The sequence below is a fragment of the Choloepus didactylus genome, assembly GCF_015220235.1.
Source record: "Choloepus didactylus isolate mChoDid1 chromosome 23 unlocalized genomic scaffold, mChoDid1.pri SUPER_23_unloc1, whole genome shotgun sequence".
Lineage (NCBI taxonomy): Eukaryota > Metazoa > Chordata > Mammalia > Pilosa > Megalonychidae > Choloepus > Choloepus didactylus.
Window position 1 is genome coordinate 2,194,201 of NW_023637590.1, and position 15,082 is coordinate 2,209,282.

The following is a 15,082-nucleotide window of genomic DNA, read 5'->3' on the forward strand; positions in this document are numbered from 1 at the left end:
ATTAAGTGTAAGCAAGTATAAAATAATGTGAATGCATAAATGGTTCAGGTTTAAGTTTATTTTGACCTAGGTTTGAATGTTGAGAAACACTGGTGTAAGTGTTTCATCAGAGCAAAATGAGAAAATGATTTAATAGATTTTGGCATTTCTTTTTGTTTAACTTGTCACAAGAAACACCAACCAATAATCTTCATAGGTCTGAAATATTTAAAGTATGAAATATTTGGGGGTATCATTTAGTGGAATCTCTAGAAGTTTGATTCTGTCTTTTTTATACTTTCCATGACTCTCCTTATTGCTCAGGCTTTTCTCTACTTTCCTTTATAAATACAGGAAATTTATTTATAATAGTTGTCTTAACATCCTTGTCTACTAGTTCTATTGTCTGTGTCATTTATGAATTTTTTTTTTTTTTTGTATTGGTTTTTCTCTTCATTATGGCTGTATTTTCTTGCTTTGGAGGATACTAGTAAGTTTGGATTGGATGCAAGGCATTGTGAATGTCACGTCATTGCATGCCAGATTCTTTGGTGGGCCTTAAAATACTTTTGAGCTTTCATTCTGGGATGCAGTTAAGTTACCTGGAAACAGTTGCTCCTCCTGAGGCTTCCTTTTAAGGTTTCTTGGGCGGGTCTAGAATGGCCTAAGTGGAGGCTGACGTGGCCCACTGCTGAGGCGATACTTTCTGTGTTTGGCATCTGTTTCCAGCTGTGTACCGGGGGGCCTGGGCCCTCCCTGCTCCTTTCCAAGGCCTCCCCCGCCTCATTTCTTAATTGTAAGCTGTCCTGTTTTACATAACCTGCATTTCACTGGATTCTTCTTTCTCACGATGGGGAATAGACAAAAATGGTGAAAATTGTCCTAGCTTGTGTGTCTACCACCTCCTCCAGATGAGGGTTTACACTGGAATCAGTGTGATTTCACTGTGAGTCTCACCTTTAGTTTAACGCGATCATCCTCATCACTTCAGGGGCTGCACATGACGTGTCCTGTTAGCATTCCGTAGGCCCTTCTCCTGTCTGACGGAACAGGTTCTGCTCCTTAGGGCGGTGCTGCAGCGTCTCACTGTCTGCTGGTAAGGGGGCGCCCAGGGAGAAGGGCCGGCGGAGGGACGTCCTCCTCGGCTCGCTCGCAGAGCGGACTTTACGCTCGCGCACGTGTTCGGTGAGTGTGCATTGAACAGCCGAGGTGGAGTTTAATTTAGAGAATTCAGTTAGGTGGCGTTTTCAGTTATCTTTTTGGTGATCGTTTTATTTCATCAAGTATTCACTTTGTTTTTATGGGAGATTAAAATAACGATGAAATGTGTGTGTTTCCTTGTACTTAGTAAATTAAGCCCATAAAATCTACATGCTAATTGTTTCTTTGATTTGGGGGTATCATTTAGTGGAATACTTTTAAAATAAACTTTTATGTTGGAATAATTTTAAATTTTCAGAAATGCTGCCCACCCAGTTTCGTTTTCCGCTTCTGTTAACATCTTGCATGACCACAGTTCATTCATCACCACCAAGAACCAACGTTAATGTGTTACTTAAACTCTGGATATATGTATTGGGATCACCCCAGTTTTTCCATTACTGTCCTTTCGGTTGCAGAACCCAGTCCAGGATACTACACTGCCTTTAGTTGTCCCATCCCCTTCGTCCCCTCTGCCTGTGGCAGTTTCTCAGCCTTTCCTTTTTTTCTCCTGATCATGACAGTTTTAGAGGAGGACCAGTCACGTATTTTGTAGCAATCCAATTTGGGTTTGTCTGATGTTCTTATTTCTAGACAGGGGTTAGAGGTTGGGAGAAAAATACCCCAGAAGCAGGGAGTGAGGGGTCCATGTGGTGTCCCTGGGGGTGCCCTGGACCCTGAAGGGTGGAGTGTGTCAGCCAGGTTCTCTCCAGTAGAGTCACTGTTTCCCCCTCTCCATGATCTGTCTTTGGAAGGAATCACTAAACCCAGCCCCCCCAGGGTGCAGAGGAGAGCAGGCCCCTCCTTCCGGAGGGAGAGCCTCTACATCCATTATTTGGAACCCTGTTAGGAAGAGTTTTCTCTTCTCCATTTACTTAGGTCAGTATGGGCTTATTTACATTTATTTTATGCTTTATATGTATTTTATACTTTGGGCTATAATTTAATACTACACTACTTATTTCCCCCACTTTGTTGTTTTGTTTGTGGTTTATTATTTTGAGCATTTCCTTACCCTTCTGGGACTACAAGATGCTCCAGGCTCATCTTGTCTCTTCCCTGCCTGGGTCCTAGACTTGGCCGTTTCTCACAGCGCTGGTTCCCTTTGTTGGAGAATGGTATTAAGAAACCAAGATTTGGGCCCTGGTTGCACTAGAATACTTTTAACCCTCTAATACAAAATATCTGAAAAAATGTTAGTAAACTGACTTAGTAGAAGAGCAGGAAGTACTCGAGCTGTTGTCAGAACCTTCAGACACGAACCAGAGCTGGCTGCTCAGTCTGATGACAGCTCTTCATTAGCAAGTGTGCCGTGCCCGTCGGGTGCCGGGTTCAGGCTCATGGCGACGTTTGACATCTCCTTGGACACTGGAAAGAGTCTTGGGACTCTGGTATTACAGGGTTGAGGGGCTGGGGCAAGTGGAAGCCGAGCTGTCGAGACTGGAATGCTTGTGGCTGACAGCTGCACCCCCCCCCCCCCCCGCCGTTCCTTGCGGTGCATTCGTGGCTTAACCACAGGCTTTTTAGTAGCAGTTCTTTCATCGGGAAGTGTTAGATGAGCATAACAGTTTGTTTCTCCCCTGCAAATTTGGTTCTAACTGCTAGAAAGAAGACAGGGACCATTTAGAGCATGTAGTTCTGCCCTTGGGAAATGTTTAGCCTGATGGGTGGAGCACATTGAACGAGACCCAGCCAGGAAACAGATTTGTGGAATGGGTACCTCTTGCCCTGGATCTGCCCGTGGCTGCTCGAGCCGCTGCCTTGGCTCGCAGTGTCTTTCCCAGGTTGGCGAGAGGGCCTCCTTGTCTCTGGGCTAGCTAGTGTGCCACCACGCCAAGCCCCCGTTCCATTCTTCTAACAGACTGCTGCCTGGGAGGACTTAATACAAATATAGACATTGGCTGTGCCAGAAATTTCTGCTTAAAATCCTTCGGTGGCTCCCGTTTACCCTCAGACCTGTCTCAGTGGTTCACCTTCATTTTCCCATTGTCCTCCTCTTCTCTCCCTCTTAGCACTTACACTCTCTCCATTCCTGCACCCTCCCCTCCACTTACTTACTTTCATCAAGGTCACCACCAGTCGCCTCACTGCAAGTTGAGTGACGTTTTCCAGCTTGTGTCTTTCTCAGTCTCCTGTTGGGAGCTCCTTCCGGCTTTGGCTTCTGAAACACCCCTCTCCTGGTGCTCACATGTGGGCGCTGGGGTTGGACAACAAGGGTTCCCGTTCCGGCTCCACCACTTCCAGCAGTGTGACTTTAACAGCCTATTTTATCTTTGAGAACTTTGGTTTCCTCATCTGTAAAGTGGGCTGGTGGTATCTTTCTCAGAGACTATGATAAGGATTAAATGAGGCAGCACACACCCAGTAAATTGTCGCCATCACTGCTCACTGCCTTCTCCCTCTCTCTGACCAGTCCCTCTCCCACTGACTGCTCCCAAGTTTGTTCTCGAGATTCTCTCTCCTTGGCACTGCTCTCCGCTTCTAGTAACCTTACTCCAAAACCTTGATTTCTCTCCGTACGCTAGAAGCAAGGAGCCTTCATTTCCTCCACCCGAATCACCCACAAGCGTCTCAGATCTTTACATCAGGATTTAAGGATTCAAAAGTCTCCTTTTACCCCCGCATCTTCCTTTTGTACCTCTCAAACCCAGGCCTGCCCCCAATGTTTTCAAGGCCTGGAGCCCTGCACACCATGGAAATAAAGCCAAGAAACATTAAATGTGATACGTTCTGTCCTCCTATCATGGCAGATGCACCTTCTTAATTACCTAGAAAGTTGGCTTCTAGTTGAAAATCTCCGGTCTCCTCCGAGTCCGTGCTGGCGGTACAAGGAGAACAGGCTTCCAGCCCAAAGCTCTCCCCTCCCCGGCCCCAGCGCTGCCCACACGGAGGCTGGAGCACGTCCTGTGGACCCCCGGCCTGCCCGGGGCCACCAGCCGCTGCCCTTGGCCACACTGGAGGCGCACTCGGCTCTGGGGGCGACCCCTGCACACCCTGAGGAGCAGATCCAGGCTGCAGGGAATTGTTCCCCTGGCCCCATAGTCCCCCCCGCTTGGGGCGAGGGGCACGGAGGGGCGAGGCCAGCGGTCCCCACCCGTGTCCTGGTCACTTCATCCCAGGTGCTTCCTCTCATTGTTCTTTGTGCCCTCGCCCGTCTGTCCAGATCAGATCCTGCTCGTCCTTCAGGATGTGGTTTATTTGCCTCATCTTCTTAGTGCCCTTTTAGGGAATTCATCCTCCCAGCTGCCCTAAAAGGCACAATGTGGAGCGTGTTCTTGACTCCTTCACTAGATCGTAAGCTTCTTAAGAGCAGGGTCGTTATTTGTTTCAGCCACCGATCTTGACAGGAAGCCACACAGATGGGAAGTCTTCAGTCCATTCCCTGCAGCTCCAGCCTCGCTGGCCATATGGTGGTAACCCCTGCAAAACAGGAAGCGGGGTGAGTGTAGCAGGACTGGGTCGTAATTGACTCATGCTGGTTCCCTTGTCTTCCCTAAGTGAGCACAGCAGTCTGTTAGATAATCTACTCTAGAATTTTGTGGGCTTCTACTTCCACATTTACTTTCAGTACTTTCTGGAATCTCTCTTTTCCCACCCGCCCCAGCCCTGGAGTGAACCACAAATCCAAGGAGCCCTGTTCCTTTATTTTTCTTAAACAGCTTTATTGTGAAAAATCATTGATACACAGTAAACTGCACATATTTGGTATTTTAATATTTTAATGTGTATAGTTTGATACATCTTTACATATTTACACAACCGTGAAACTCTTACCACAGTTGAAATAATGACCGTATCGTCCCTCACCTCTAGAAGTTTCCTCACTTCCTTCCTCGGACCCCTCCCTTCTCAGCACCCCCTCAGTCCCGGCAGCCCCCCGATCTGCTTTTCCCCCTGGAGCCATTTGCATTCACATAAATGGAAGTCGTTTTCTTTTGGCCTGGCTCCCCTCAGCAGAATTATTTTGAGTTTCCTCTATGTTGCTTATATCCTTTTATTGCTGAAGAGTAGGAATCTAATCTGAAAATTGAGGTCAGATGTGCTCACCTCCAGTTTTCTCCACCTCCCTTCTCCACGATTTTATGACTCTAGGGATAGTATTCACCTGGGACCTGAGGCCGAGCTCGTGGACGATGACTGGGTGCTCTCACTGTCTTTGCGCTCCTCAGGGGCCGAGTTTTACTCATTGTCTTTGTATCCTTGGTATACAGAAGGCACTAAACTTATGCTTTATTCTGTCCTTTTCTAAGCATGTTCACAATTCCAGTTTTAAAGATTAGTCTCTCAGGTGGGGACATGGTTAAATAAAGGTATTTTGCACCCTCTTCCAATAATTACTTTTTATTTCTCTTTTGAGTGTTTTTGTATTGGTCAGAATTTCTAAAATAATTGTGTTTGTCCTTTAAGGAATATGACACTGGTATTTCTCCCTTTTTTAAAATTAAAAGTATTTTAATAAATAAAAATATTTATTTTAATTTTTGATGAAGTTTACATGGCTCTTAAAACAATATAAAGAGTTATTCTGGGAAGGGTTTTGCTACCAAAAAAGATAGCATGCTGTCTACTATTCTGGACCTTGCTTTTTTTTTTCCCTGCTTGAAACTAGATCTTGAAGCTCTTTCTGCATCATCCCTTTTTTGCAACTACATAGTATTCTGTTGTATGGATCACCACTCCCCTACTGAAGGACATTTTTTGAGTTAAATTTTTAACTTTGAGATAATTGTAAATTCACCTGCAATTTTAAGACCTAATGCAGAGAAATCTCATTATTCCCCAAAGCTAACATCCTACACAGCTGTAATACAACACCTAGGAAATTGATGTTAATATAATCTACCTACCATATTGATATTTCACCAGTTTTAGATTTGTGTATGTTTAGGTGTATGCAATTTTATCATCCATAGATTCATGTCACCTCTTTAAAAAAAAATTAAAACTTTTACTGTGGAAACATATAACACAAAATATCCTATTTTAATAATTTTTATAGCATACAACTCAGTGATATTCATTACATTCACAATATTGTGCTACAATCACCGTCATCCATTACTAAAACTTTTTCATAAGCCCATATAGAAATTCTCCACCCATTCAGCAATAGCTCCCCCCTCCCCTCCACCCCTGGTAACCTCTAATCTGCTTTCTGTCTATGAATTTGCTGATTCTAAGTATTTCATATGAATGGAATCATAAAGTATTTAGCCTTTTGTGTCTGGCTTATTTCACTCAGCATGTTTTCATGGTTCATTCAGGTTGAAGCATGAACCAGAATTCCTTTCCTTTTTACAAATGGGTGATGCCCCCCGTATGTATGTATAGGACCATATTTCATTTATCCGTTCGTCAGTCCCTGGACACTTGGGTTGTTTCCACCTTTTGGCTCTTGTGAGCAGTGTTGCTGTGAACGTTGGCATACAAGGCTCTGTCCCAGTCCCTGCTTTCGGTTCTTTTGGGTACATACCTAGAAGTGGGATTGCTGGGCAGGTGGTAATTCTAAGGTTCAACTTGCTGAGAAACTGTCAGACTGTCTTCCACAGCCCTGTACCACGTTAGATTCCCAGCGTCAGTGCACAAGGGTTTCATTTGCTCTATACCCTTACTATCTTGTTCTTTTCTTTTTGTTTTTTGTTTGTTTGTTTTTGTTGTCATTGTTTGTTTGTTTGTAGCTATGAGGTGTTTTGGGTCGTGAGAAGTGTGGGTTCTTTTGCTGTCACATTTGAGAGCCCTTCACCAAAGCCAAGGTCACAGAGATGTCTCCCTGTGTTTTCTTTCAAGAGCTTTATAGTCTTAGCTTTTAAATTTGGGCCTTTGATTTATTTTGAGTTTATTTTTGTATACGGTGTAAAGAAAGGGGCCAACCTCATTCTTTTGCCTATGAATATCTAGTTTTTCCAGCACCATTTCTAAAAGAAACTATTCTCTCCACCATTGGATGGGATTGGTACCTTGTGAAAATCACTGGGCCATGTCATGTGAGGGTTTATTTCTGGGTTCTCAATTCTATTCCGTCGCTCTGTATTTCTGTCTTTATGCCAGTACCACATTGTTTTAGTTACTGTGGCTTTGTACTAAGTTTTAAGATCAGGAAGTTTGAGTCTTCTAACTTTCTTCTTTCTCAAGGTGGTTTTGGCTCTTTGAGGCCCCTTGTGATTCCATTTGAATTTGAAGATTGGCTTTTCCATTTTTGCAAAAAAGGCTGCTGGAATTTTGTTCAGGATTGCATTGAATCTTTAGATTGCTTTGGGTAGTATTGACATTTTACCAATATTAGGTCTTCCAATCCACGAACACAGGGTGTCTTGCCATTTATTTAGATCTTCTTTAATTTTTTTTCCTGTAGTGTTTTGTAGTTTTTCATTGTACAGATCTTTCACCTCCTTGGCTAAATTCATTCTTAGATATTTTATTCTGTTAGGTGCTATTGTAAATGGAATTATTTTTAAGATTATTAGCCTTAATAGCATGGGCTAGGAAGTGCCTCATGGATTTGTTTGTTTTAACCTTGAACAAAGTAACCTTTTTATTTTTGTTTCTAAAAAGAGCAGATTTATCAGTTAAAAGCAGATAATTTAAATCTCCCATCTAAAGGCTGTGTAGTCAGAAATTGGATTAAAAGTTCATACTGCCACCCTAAGTTGTTTACAAGAGACATTTAAAGAAAAACAAGGCAGTATGGTCGGGGTAGGGTGGGGTGCTAGAGGTGAGCAAGGAGTGAATTCTTAGGACAAAAAGAGAGAAAGCAGGGTTGGTAATGTCAACATTATTTAAAAAAAAGAAAAACTATTAAGAAAGACCAAAAGGTCCATGTAAAAGATAAGCCAATAAATTTACCAAGTATCAGAGCAAAATATATAAAACAAAACTGAGAGATGCAAGAAGAAACTCGCAGATTTAGATTGTGGTGGAAGATTGTAACCTCTTGCAATCAGTTCTATCGCAGATTACGTAAATCACAAAAGGCAGCAAAATGACTAGGTGGAGCAGCCCAGACTCCACTGCCAGAATCACACGTTTCAGGCGTGCGGGATTGCGGGTGAGCTCAGGGGTTATTTCCTTACTGAGTGTTGGTATAGTTAGAGGGACAAACTGACCCCCACCCCAAACGTATACACACTCCACCCCAATCTCGTTCTTAAAAGCAAATTTATGGCTGTGTTTGACGACCGTGTTACAATAAAGCTAGAAAATTGGTGGCTTATGCCTTCAAAGCAAAATGACATTTGAGTAGCGATTCCTTTATCTGAGAAAATATATTTCATGGCAAAGTATTTGGGGGCACCTGTGTAAAATGTATTAATGGCACATGGGAAAATTGAAGATGAGTCCCAGAAGCAGGGTTTTGTGGTGGAGTCAGACAAATGCATCAGTAATTCTAATAATTACCAGGCTGATAAATGCCATTTTAGAAGCACACAGTTTAGATTATAGATATTTTACTGTTTTATATTTCCTGCACTCACTCGGAGGAAACCAGTAGTGTCTTATTACCTGCTTTTGGTCAACGACCAGACATTAATATTTATTAATATGCAAAGCACTTACTGAAAAGATTTCACTAGAATATGATCATAAAACTAGTAGTAAAAGCCATGATATAAATTCATCACACAATGGAAGATGTAATCTTTGTTATCATTTCTTCTTGGAGTTCTTGTAAATCAGACCTCAAGGACAACTGTGGACGAACGGGGGCCCTGTGTTATGGTTACAAGGGTGATTTTTTAGAAGAATACTTTAGAGGATTTGTTATCAGAGTACCCTAACACCTTGGTTAGTTTTCTTGGAACAAAAAAGAGAGAGAGAAACAGAGATGACACAAGAGATCAAAGCATCCTCTTGGGCCCCATTTTGCCGGGGGTGGAGATGTGGTTGGTGGTGATCTGGGTGTTTCCGCTGAGTCAGAGGAGCCTGATCCAACAGGAGGCAGTTGTTTTGAAGGCTGAGATGATGACTCTCATCAGAAGGCAGTTGCTGTTTCAAACAGGGAAAAAATGTTTTGCGTGTGGCAGGGGAGGGGAGAGGGAGAGATAAGAAACGGGTTAGAGAGACTTTATGAAAATGGGCGTCCCCAGTGTTAAGCAGGACTGTGCGTCCGGTGTGAGGCTCCGCACACGGTCAGTCAGGTCCACGGCTTCCTCCCTGACTTCCGAAGCCTTCCCGTGGACACCACACATGCCGGCTGCAAGGGGACAACACGCCGTGCCATGCGCTGTAGTACACAGAGGGTTCATACTTGAACTGTTCACACTCTTTCTGCCGAGATGTTCTCGGGCCTGTTTTGAACGCCATCTCTTTTCTCACTCTCTCATTCTCTTTCAGCTCTGCTTATGATAATATCAACAAAGTTCGCGTAGCCATCAAGAAAATCAGCCCTTTTGAGCACCAGACCTACTGCCAGAGAACACTGAGGGAGATAAAAATCCTCCTGCGCTTCAGACATGAGAATATCATCGGAATCAATGATATTATCCGAGCGCCAACCATCGAGCAAATGAAAGATGTGTATCCTTTTCCGTTACCTTCCTGAGTAAATATAATTAGAATTTTCCTGGACTAATTAGAGTAAAGTAAACATGCATAAAACACAGTTAAGGAGAAATTATAATACTTGCATCATATAAAATGTTTCTCTGGTTCATTTCATTAATTGTTGGTAACTCCTTGTAATATTTTTGGAGTAAAACCAGTATTTTCACTGTCAGTTGCAGTGAGGATTTCCTGTAAGGATAGTTATGGAAATCTCAGTTAATACCTTTTCCAGTTATGTGTTTCCATTCAAGGTATGGTTTTTTTCTGATGGTAAAAAGGAAAAACAGAGGGTAGTAGACTTAGAAACAGGTGCCCTGGATAGCCACCTGGGCAACTCTGAACTGTCCTCACCTTGGACAGCGTCATCTCACCTGTTTGGGTCCCAGTTGCCTCATGTTTAACACTCAGGCCCATGAAACTCTGGAATCACGTGACTCGCTGTCACCAGCATTTAGAAATCGGGGCTCCGCAGGCCCAGGGGATGCTGCCTGGGTCAGGGCCACTTGGCAGGGCGCAGGCAGTAAGAATCCTGGAGGGTGTCTGTAGCAGAGGGGCGTTGTCCTTCCTGCCAGTTTGCCCACCTCTCGTTCTGCCCCTCCAGGGAGGGGTAGCTCACTGTCTCCAGGCAGCCCTTTCCGTTTTTAAACAGTGCCGGTACTAAGTTGTGATATTTTAAGTGCAATTGTAATGCCGCCGGCTGCTACCACCTGTTGGTCCTGCTTTCCTTTTTGCCCTGAAAACTAAGTCGGTCTCAGATGACAGTTTTTCATGCCATGTTTCCTCTGAATCCTGTGCTGCATCTCATATGAATCTACAGAATATATAGAATAATAACTAGACAGAAATGAATAAAAGAAATACCAAAACACTGCTTATGAAATAACATGATGGTGAGGTTAAAAGTTCAAGGCCTTTGTAGTTTAATTTCTGTAACAAAGAAGGTGCCCGTAGCTGAAATTCTTGGTGCTTAGATGCACGGCTGGGTGAGAAAGCAAGAGGAACAGACCGGCCCCAGCCCCTTTCTGGCATGACTCCCCATCGTTTCATTTATTCAGGGTCTTAACAGTAACCGCAGATTCAAGCAGATAGACTAATGTTGGATTTAGTCGTGCCAGGTTCTAGACCACTATTTCCAAAAGTTTTATAGTTGTTTCCTGAGAGTTTGGGGGAGCGGGCAACAAGGGAAGAAAAGAACAGTGGCAGTGCAAGTTGTTGCTGGGCCAGGTTGAAGAGGAGGTGTGTGGTGCTGCTGGCCACCACTCTTTCCCACCCTTTCCATCAGGCTTTGGAGGGGAGTGTTGATTGTGGACAGCCTGGAGACCACGGAGATGAGAGCTCAAGGTCGGCCGGTATTTCCGGCATAGCCTGTGTCCGACGTTATTCTAGACCCGTAATCCACTCACAGGTCCTGAAGGGAGCTGGTAACCACTTCAGATTCCGTCCACGCAGGTTCACCACGTCTTCAGTTTCTCATTTCATTCACGGGCCTCTAGATGTGCTAATGGAGCATTTAGAAATAGGGTCAGAAGAGGTGTGCTTTGTTCTCAGTGTAAGCAGCTATTTGGTGTGTTACCTTAACCCGTCCAAACAGATATATAGTACAGGACCTCATGGAGACAGATCTCTACAAGCTCTTGAAGACACAACACCTCAGCAATGACCACATCTGCTATTTTCTTTACCAGATCCTCAGAGGGTTAAAATACATCCACTCAGCCAACGTCCTGCACCGTGACCTCAAGCCTTCCAACCTGCTGCTCAACACCACCTGCGATCTCAAGGTCAGCGGGCTGTTTTCTCTCGGGGTGACGTGCGTTGAGAGAAAACCTTTCGGGCACATTTCTATTTAGCTAGAACTCTCGTCATTCTTCATGTTTAAAATTACACCAAAAATACGTGAAAACGCTTTAATCGTAAGAAGTGCAAGTAAGCAGTGTTTGTTCTCTTCACTTTTATCCCATTCCACTGCTCTCTGCTCTTTTACGGTGTATGCTCTTTTAAACGTTTTTTTTGCCCTTTCATACATGTGTCCTTTGATATTTACATGTTACATGAATGACGTGCGTTGTATGTAAGTTTAAAAATCATGAATTTCATTGGTGACCTTTTTCTTCAGTAAATTTTATCCAAAAATCACCAGGGAAACCTCAGATCCTTTACAGTCCCTGGGGTTCTCATGATAATTTGCTGCTTTTATGTATTTCTATTTTAACGGTTGGCAAAGCTAAATAAGGAGGGAAATCTAGGAGTGCCCTAGATGTGATGAAGGTCATGGGTGCAGTCTAATGCAAATGCACTGAATTAAAGAAGCCCTGCATCTTTAATATGGAAAGGCATCTGTTCTAGTTTGCTAATGCTGCCGGAATGCAAAACACCAGAGATGGATTGGCTTTTATAAAAGGGAGTTTATTTGGTTACACAGTTACAGTCTTAAGGCTGTAAACTGTCCAGGGTAACATATCAGCAATCAGGTACCTTCACTGGAGGATGGCCAGTGGTGTCCGGAAAACCTCTGTTAGCTGGGAAGGCACGTGGCTGGCGTCTGCTCCAAAGTTCTGGTTTCAAAATGGCTTTCTCCCAGGACGTTCCTCTCTAGGCTGCAGTTCCTCAAAAATGGCACTCTTAGTTGCACTTGGGGTATTTGTCCTCTCTCAGCTTCTCCAGAGCAAGAGTCTGCTTTCAACAGTCGTCTTCAAAATGTCTCTCATCTGCAGCTCCTGTGCTTTCTTCAAAGTGTCCCTCTTGGCTGTTGTTCCTTGCTCTTTCTGTCTGATCTTATATAGGGCTCCAGTAATTTAATTTAGACCCACCCTAAATGGGTGGGCCAACACCTCCATGGAAATTATCCAATCAGAGTCATCACCCACAATTGTTGGCTGGGGCACGTCCCCATGGAAACACTCAAAGAATCACAATCTAATCAACACTGATACGTCTGCCCACACAAGATTACATCAAAGATAATGGCATTTGGGGGACACAATACATTCAAACCGGCACAACATCCCATCGCCATGGGCCAGAAGACGTAATATTGTTAAGATGTCAGTACCCTACTACTCATACTGATCTCCAGATGGAACAAAATCCCTATCAGAGCTCCAGCTGGCTCTTTTTTGGAAAGAGTGTGCCAATAGGCAAACCTCTAGGTGCAGAAAGTAGCTTAGTGGTTGCCTGGGGCTGGCAGGGCTAGGGGAGGTGGTGAGAGGGATGGCTAGTGGATACAGGATTTCTTTTTGGGTGAAGAAAATGCTCTAAAATGGTTTGTGTGATTGTTGTCCTGTAAATGAAATACGGAAACCACTGAATTGGACTGTACTTTTTAAAAATGGGTGAATTGTATGGTATATGCATTACATCTCAATAAAGCTATTTTTAAAATGCTTATAGATGTATAGCAATAGTCATTTCTTGAATTCCACCTTAACAGACTTGTGTTAGAAGCGCCCTGTAAGCTATACCAGGCCAGTGAGGTGGGTGTCTGTCCCCATCAGGTCGGAACTCTTATAGGATAATAGGTGATTTGTAATAAAGTGTGCTGTAACTGAAACACTGAAAAGAGCACAGGGCACATGCGAAGGAGAGAGGTAGCTCACTTCTGGCCAGGCTGTGAATTGGCTCTCTAAGGATGGGAAGCATCCGACAGGCAAGTGGCTGCACTGGGCCTGGAGTGTCAGAGGCAGAAGGAACAGTGGCTAAAAGGAAGCAGTAAGGGGTATGTTCCAGTTTGCTAATGCTGCCATTATGCAAAATACCAGAAATGGATTGGCTTTTATAAAGGGGGCTTATTTGGTTACAAATTCACAGTCTGAAGGCCATGAAAATGGCCAGATTAAAGCATTAACATGAGTATACCTTCAGCAAAGGAAGGCCAATGGTGTCTGGAAACCTCTGTTAGCTGGGAAGGCACATGGCTGGTGGCTGCTGATCCCTGGTTGTGTTCCAGCTTCTCTCTCTGCTCTTGGAGTGATTTGCCCTTTCTTTGCTTCTCCGGAGCAAACGCTGGACTAGCATTTCCAAAGTATCAGCAGAAGTCTGCTTTCAGTGCCCATCTCCAAAATGTCTCTCTTGGCTGCTGCAGCAGCACTGAGCTCCTCTCTGAGCCTCTTTAGGGCTCCAAGAAACTAATCAAGACCCACGCTGAATGGGTGGGGCCACGCCTCCGTGGGAATAATCTAATCAAAGGCATTACCCACAGTCGGGTGGGTCACATCTCATGGGAACAACCTAATCCAAAGATTCCAACCTAATCAACACTAATACATCTGCCCCCACAGTATTGCCTTAAAGAACATGGCATTTTGGGGAACATAATACCCCCAGACCGGCACAGGGTGGATGCAGTCTTCCTGTGTTTGACTGCACCGTTGGCCAAGCAGTTGGGAAAGGCTGGCTGGAAGTGCACCTGGGAGCCTTCTGGATTATAGCATCAGGCGGTGAGCTTGCTCCACTGTCACAGGGTGTTTGAAACAGGGCGGCTGGCACCAGGTCTTTCCAGTTGAGATGCGTATACACTCCACATGGGCCATAACCTGGCAGAGTAAGGGTCATGGCCCTTCTCGTGGAACTGCGCATCTAAAAGCCAGCCCGGGCACACAAACAAAGCTGCTCTTAGGGTGGCCTCGGACTTCTTTGTTTGTTAGTGATTTTCTTCTAAAAACGACTGAATTTTTTTTACATCTCCTAGTACTTTTCTTTTTCCTTTTGGTTTTCTTAGCATCACAGCCGTGTTAGCACAGATTGCTTTAGTTTATTTTTAGAGCAGTGTTCTCAGTCAATATTGTAAGTATATATTACTTCTGGGAAAAGTCAACTCTTATTTCTGCTTGAAAATGTTCATCCTTCAGAAATGCAAACAGAACAAGGACTCCTTTCTGTGTTCTCTCTTCTGTGTTTATAGACACGTCTTTATGTAGGACTGTTTTACACCCCAGAATTTAACCCCACACTGATGCATATGTTTCGTTGGCCATCTGTGTGATCCGGGCATTGTTTTCAACACCCAGTTAGCACACGCAGGAGCCCAGCAGGCTGGTCTAGGTGCTTAGAGTAGTACCGTTCACCCACATTAAAACACAGGCGCGGGTGGGCACCCGTCACGTGCGCGTGCTTTCAGGAGTGAGTCTCACTCCACAGGTGAGTCGGGTGTGGCACCGAAGTCACTGACTGGTCACAGCGAGCCCATCCGAGGGTGAGGGTTGAGGCCCAGCGGCAGTGCCGGGGGCACGGGTGAGGGTTGAGAGAGGGTTGAGGGGGCACCAGTGGCCAGCGGCTTCTCCGCTCGAGCTGTGCGGTCATGCACACCCACCACACCCGCAGGACCTTGTGGTGACAGTGATGCCCCTGCGCCTACAGTTTGCAA

General features: G+C 44.5%; 1 protein-coding gene across 2 annotated transcripts in view; it reads left to right on the forward strand.

The window, feature by feature from the left end:
* Positions 1–15,082, forward strand: part of MAPK1 (mitogen-activated protein kinase 1) — a 94,379-nt gene that overhangs the window by 48,974 nt on the left and 30,323 nt on the right. Inside the window, exons 1-3 of one of the 2 annotated variants that reach the window (XM_037823678.1) lie at positions 4,475–4,618; positions 9,511–9,693; positions 11,312–11,501. In XM_037823678.1, the coding sequence (XP_037679606.1) occupies positions 4,539–4,618; positions 9,511–9,693; positions 11,312–11,501 (453 nt within the window). In that variant the 5' untranslated portion in view covers positions 4,475–4,538. Of the gene's footprint in view, positions 1–4,474; positions 4,619–9,510; positions 9,694–11,311; positions 11,502–15,082 lie in introns of those variants that run through there. The other variant, XM_037823677.1, reaches the window with a different exon arrangement.